At 37.3% G+C, this 6,727-nt stretch overlaps 1 protein-coding gene across 1 annotated transcript; it reads left to right on the forward strand.

Moving 5' to 3' along the window:
* Positions 1-1,499: 1,499 nt before the first annotated feature.
* Positions 1,500-6,669, forward strand: LOC140321196 (cyclin-H-like; the record flags this gene model as incomplete). Its single annotated transcript, XM_072398046.1, has 5 exons — positions 1,500-1,792; positions 3,202-3,275; positions 4,893-5,103; positions 5,842-6,005; positions 6,553-6,669. Coding segments are annotated over exons 1-5 (728 nt in total), but the record flags the coding sequence as incomplete, so codon positions are not given.
* Positions 6,670-6,727: the final 58 nt, after the last annotated feature.

Consider the following 6,727-nt stretch of genomic DNA (forward strand, 5'->3'; position numbering starts at 1 on the left):
GTGACTCGGGATTACCGCTTTTTGCAATTTTTTCCACCCCGAGTCACACTCGGGAATACCGCTAGGGAGGTTAACATCATGAGATATAAGACCATAAAGCTAGACATAGATATTCCCTGAGTATTTTGAAATATAACTTCCTTCAACTAGACACATTTCGCCGACTGGCTTCTTCGGGGGGTGCGCAGAAATAGTTTAAGAAAATTGTATGTTGAAATATAATAAACAACATTTTTCAAATTATTTTATTTGTTACAACATTATTATTATATATTATTAGAACATAATTTGAAGAATGTTGTATTATATTACAATATACAGTTATTTAAACAATCTCTTCACATCCCCTGAAGAAGCCAGTCATCAAAACGCGTCGGGTTAAGAGACTTTCTTTTTCAAAATATTCAGGGAATATCTATGTCTAGTTTTATGGTCTTATATCCCATGACATTATTGGAAAAGACTAATAACCTAAATCTGTGTTTGTACTTTACTGCTGTATATAATAGGTTACACTTTCTATGATTTGTTATAAGCACATTGTATTTTGATTGGCCAAAAAAAAACCCTTTTCTTCCTTTTTTTTCTTCAATTAGCAGACAATGCTATAGAGCACCAGCATGGCTTGTTGTGGTTTCCATCAGATGGCTGGATGACAAATCAGGAAAGCAGCAGGGAGACTAGAAGAGATCACTCTATAACATTCATGTACAACGACCTTCATGGCAGGACCACTGAGTAATATTGTAATAAGAATCAAGTTGGAAAATAATGGAAATATGTTTTGAATAGGAACGTGGAAAACCTAGATAGAATATTAATGATGGGGCTTTATTCTATTTTTAGGTGTAAAGTGCAGCCAACTTTCACTACAAGAGGTCACTGACTTTCCACATAAAACTTTGTTATTTTGTGTTTATTGGCTGAAAGGGAATATTTGTTTTGTCAAACGTGCTTTCATGGTTTCATCTTAAAGCAGAACTAAAACTCTTGATGTCGTGGGTGAGCCTTTTCTGTAATTGACAAGTATACAGAGCATATTTGTCTATTGTGGCACACTTACCTATTTCTAAGCTCCCTGCTTGGAACTGGTCACTGTTGTATTGCCTGAAGCTGCCATCTTCACCAGCTGCCAACTTTCTTCCTTAATGGGCATTGGGTAGTCACTGATGATGATGCTCCTGTGCATGCAGAGGTTATATTGTTCTTGGCATCTAGGTCTATTCCTGGCAATGTCACAAATGCATGCTCTACAATGCATGCTGCAAGTTCCATACAGTGTTATTTTTTTTTTTTTTTTTGCACATATCTTCTGCCTAAAAATCTCCCCCTCCTGGTGGTCCACTTTTTTTTTTTTTTCCATATTTTCTATACATGACCTACATGATATATATCTTCATCAGTATTCTCACCAGAAACCTTTTTTAGCTGGGGGGGAGTAAGCTGTAAGCAGGAGGCGACTTCTGTATCGTGATCCAACTTTTCAGAAACCACCCAAAAACAGCCGTGTGGTTACTGAAAAGTGCTGGGTGGTACACCCAACTAAAAGGTTCTGCTGGTGTTGCTTTGTCATTTAGCATTATAGACACTTATTTTTTTATTTCATCCAGTGTGTATGGTATAAAAAAACATGTATATGTTTAATAAATGTGTGAAATGTGACTTACAGGCACACTTGGTTGAGATCTTTAATGTGGAGCCTCACGAAGAGTTGATTATTTGCAAGTACTATGAGAAGAAACTGGTGGATTTCTGCAATGCCTTCAAACCCTCAATGCCTAAATCTGTCCTGGTAAGTACCAAGAATGAAATTATGGATTTGTGAATGATCAGCCTATAAATCCAGCACTAGTCAGACAGATGTATCTATTCGGCTGTTTGCTGTTCATTTTATTAAGATTATGATTTGTATGCTCTTTATGGAGATATATTTTTGATGATCACACACAAGTTTCAGGCTCAATTTTGTCCTAAATATATCAGCTACAGCAGGCGTGTCAAACTCTGGTCCTCAACATCCTTTTTTTATTGCCCCCCCAAAGAAATCGTTAATATGAACTGCATCTGGCCCTCCACTTCATTGAAATAGCGCCGCTACTACACTTCCTGGCATAACTCGTGTCTATAGACCAGCGGGCTCTCTACCTATGCGTGGCTCCGCATTGGACTTTTATAGACGCAAGTAATGCTGGGAATTTTAGTAGCGGCCCTATTTCTACCATTTCTAGCACTCCCCCTCAGCTGTACTTTTCCTTGGCATGTACTTAAATGGTTGGATTTTCATAGAAGAAAACTAATATTATTGTTAGTCTGTGCAAAAAGGTTACTATTGCAATTTAACTCAGAAGGATACAAATAGAGAAGGAGGCAAAAGATTTTTTTCTTAAATTACAAAAAAAGTCTTATGCCTCTTTTTCTATTAAAGGCTTGTTTCAGGATTGGATGTGAAGCAAAACCTCTTTGTTTTTCATTTTGGCCCATTGTGTATTTGAGTTTGACACCCCTGAGCTACAGCATTACCATGATGACTGTTATTTGCAGCAGTGATGGTCAGTAAATAATGAAATTATTATACAGAAAATAATGAAAAGAACTAAAATTATTAACTTGTGCCACAGGGCCGATCACACCTATGACTGGCTGTTGTGATGTATTTTTTAAGTAGTCATGTTCTATGGTAAAACCCGGCGGCAAAGATTATAGTTTATAGAACAAAAAAGTGTACAAAAATCATAACTAAGTACAGTAACCAAGCAATGCTAACTGGACAAGAACTTTAAATAGAAAAAAAAAACAAAACAATAATTTAATGAACAGTTTTAACAGGCAATAAGTAGTACAAAGCCCACGTGAGGCATTCTCCTAATTATAACACATGCATATTGGGTGTTCTAATGGACCAGTGTGAACAAGCTGGTATAGATTTATAAACAAGGCCTTTGTAATGTAGCATGTTGTGAAGTCAGTAACACATTGGGTGGTGTCTATTTAAAAAGCAGTGAATCTGTCATTCACTGAAACATTCCCTGGATTAGAATCAATTACTATCATTGAAACCCATGTACCCGTAAGATTCTCCCCCGGGGAATGTTTTAGGTGAATGCCCGATTCATTGTTTTATCAATGGACCCCATTGTATAGTTTTTTTGCACAAATGTGTTGATTCCTCTTTGTGTTAATATTTCCTTTTTATTTTTTCAGGGGACAGCTTGTATGTATTTTAAACGCTTTTACCTGAATAATTCAGTCATGGAACATCGTCCACGTATAATCATGTAAGCCACTAATCAATGTTTTATGGAATTCATTAGCTGGGTATTTTTGTGTGTCTGTTCACATAGTATGAATCTAGTAAAAGAACAAGGGACCTGTAAGACTTCCTCTCAGTAACAGAATTGAAATCAAAGCTTTGGTTAGTCAAGGTGATCCAGCATTTTGTACACTGTATGAGTGTCAGGGTATTATGGAATATGTTATTCACATATCATTTATGTATTGCTATAGCTGCCATGTGTTGTCTTGGTAGTCTCATTTTTATTTTTCTCATGCTTTATTGATTCAGTTTGACAAGCCAAAGTGTACCCTCAAGAGGGGAGCCATAGCTGGGAGTAGTGTGCATGGATAAGGATATGGCTGGCTTTTTGCCATGATTGACAGTAAATTCTGTCCTCTAACCAGGAATAAATGGAAGGTGGTAATGCCCACTCCACATATTTACCATTTGTGGGGCATTGGTGGATGCTCCATTCCAGTCCTGCAACTTCATGTGAATATGAGAGCTCCAGCCTTCCCTTCAGCCTAGCAGTTTTACAGACTTCTGTCCTTTTACTAAAATTACAAAAATACTTGCTTACTGTGATTTCACTGTGCAATTCTCACAATTCAGAGCTATACAGCAAGTCAAATAGAGTCTTTATCTTCAGACTGGGGGACATCCAGCCTTGCTGTAGCTTTTCTGCAGCTTCTATTCATTGCCTATTAGTAATTATTAAAGAAACCTGACAGAGCATGTGGGCACTACTTAGAAAAATAAGCATGCAAATGCACCCTGCCCTCTGAAATGCCCATTTCTCCAAACTAATATCAACCCCATCGAGCATTTTGATATTTGCATACAGGTAGTCCTCGAGTTACGATAGAGATGCGTTATGATGATCCTGTTGTAACTTTAAAATATCCAAATTGGAAACTGGCCTAACCCACCTAGGATGTTGATCAGTATTGCAGAACTGTATACGGTAATTTTGTCAATTGCTAGTAAGAGATGCGTACATCCCAAGATCATTCCCAAAATTTCGTACCGCATACAGTGTTACGTTTTGCCTTCCACGCGAAACTTCAGTATCGGCATAGTAATTCGAGCCATTGTAACTTGGGGAGCATCTGTATTTGGAACAACTGAAAAAAAGGCAAAATATAAGCAGATGTAAAGTCAAATCTTCCCTGAAGTCAATGGTATATAGCTTCAGTCACATGACCTATTTCTGCAAGACTGGTAATACTTTCTAACCCTGAACCCCTTACGTGTGTAGTTGATGCGGAATTAGATATTTCTTAAATTCAGTGCTAGATCCTTGCTATTGACTCATACTTTTGACGGATGGCTTCACTGACCAAAATGAGATGCAAAATGTGGGATCCCAGTGGATTATTGTAAAAAAGAGTGCATCCTGTTATGTGGCTTTCTAATGTCAGGTCTTAGCCAGTGTTTAGATGTTTGGAATAGTGCCAGGCATGTGATTGGCGTGAACACCTAGTGCAGCACATGGAAAGGCTGGTTGTCCTTTTTACATTGTTCCTGTTTTTAAAACCAGAGCACAGCAATATTTAGTCATTTGCCAGATTAGCTCTGTATTTTTGTATTTTCTCCTCTTTTGTTTTTTATTTTTAAGGCTGACCTGTGCATTCCTGGCATGTAAAGTAGATGAATTTAATGTATCTAGCAAGCAGTTTGTTGGCAACCTTCCGGAAGACTCAGATGCTCAAGATAAAATCCTGGAACAGATTCTGGAGTATGAACTGCTGCTGATCCAACAGCTGAACTTCCACCTTATAGTGCACAACCCTTACCGACCTTTTGAAGGATACTTAATCGATTTAAAGGTACTATGAGAACATATTTCCTCTGTTACACTGGTATGTAGTACGTTATAAATGTGAAACACAAAAGGAAAATAGATATGTGTGAAAAGCAAGTGCAGTCATTTCTGAGGTCAGGTGCAGGCTTCTCTAGCCAACAATCTGATACTACGTTGGTGGCTGCCATATATATAATATGATCAGCAACTAGCATAGTAAAGGCAGGAAATTCTTGTTGTCATCCAACAGTGTAGGGTCTGTAAAATTTGCAAACCTAAATACAAGGTGCCTTCGACAGAAGGATATAAGATGGGAGTTCTCTTTTTGGGGAAAAGCAATGTTAAAACCCTTGTGAGGTTATTGTGCCAGAACTTGATGTGAACAGAATCCCTGACTGAATTTAGCACAGGAACAGTTGTCCCCATTGGAGAATTTTCCTTCATTTTTTGCTCTGATAATTTTTGATTTACCTTTTGTGACTGGTCAGCTACAGTTGTGCACAAACATGACTGGACAAAGGGTTTATAACCTTTTAATTTTAGGAAAATATGATAAGAAAAAATAAAATTTTCATGCTGGTGTAGAAAAATCTTGTGGATGTGGTAATTATTTTCATTTATGTCCATACAACATGACAGAGGTAACATGAACAGGCCCAGAGGAATATCTGTTCCATGGTATTATGTGATCCTAAGACCTATGGAATGTGATATTATATGCATTACACATATATTACAGACCAGATATACTTTTACTTTTCAGACACGTTATCCCTTGCTAGATAATCCAGAAATGTTGAGGAAGTCGGCAGATGACTTCTTGAGTCGAGTTGCTCTGACTGATGCTTGCCTACTGTTTACACCATCAGTAATCGCTCTTACTGCAATCTTATCCAGTGCTTCAAGAGCAGGAATTAGTATGGAGAGGTATGTTGTCATGTGTCATTCTATAAAATGCAGCATTGCCTGATATTGTAAAGGAATATGTGCTAAGAAATGCTTCCCCATGTGTCAAGCAATCTACGAGCACACAACCAAAATAGCCGATCTGCACACCAGCTTCATTGATGAAAGTGTATTCCCTCCAGCCTTGGAGATCTTTAATATATCAAGCTCAATGAGAGTTTTCTAAACTCTTAAAGGATAACTTTACTTCTGAAGTAAAGTACAATTGTCTTTTGCTCTCCACCTGCATTGAAGAAATGTAAATGTATCTCCCAATTCAGGATATGTAGACCTTATGTCTGAGTACTGGGGCTGGCCTGGCTACCCCTGAGCATTTCTTTACTACAGAAAAACCCCACACCTGGTTTCTAAAATTGCATTGGGGTTATGTTAGTTGTGCTTTTTAGGTGTAATCTGGTTGAATTCTCCTAAACTGTATTTTAATTTACATAAATACTTTAAAAATACTAATAAAGACTTTAATGTGTAAAATAGAACTTTAGTAACAAATCTATTTATGTATTTTCAGTTATTTAATGGAGTGCCTTTCTCTAAAAGACAGTCGGGAAATCATGGCTCGTCTAGCAGATGGAATGAAACGTATGTCCATTTCTGTCTTCCCAATTTACCTTATGAAACTTGATACGTTTTTTTTTTTTTTTTTACATTATTACAGTTCCATTAAACCTGTTAAGCAATGTTTT

This window comes from Pyxicephalus adspersus, unplaced genomic scaffold, assembly GCF_032062135.1.
Source record: "Pyxicephalus adspersus unplaced genomic scaffold, UCB_Pads_2.0 Sca1258, whole genome shotgun sequence".
Taxonomy (NCBI): domain Eukaryota; kingdom Metazoa; phylum Chordata; class Amphibia; order Anura; family Pyxicephalidae; genus Pyxicephalus; species Pyxicephalus adspersus.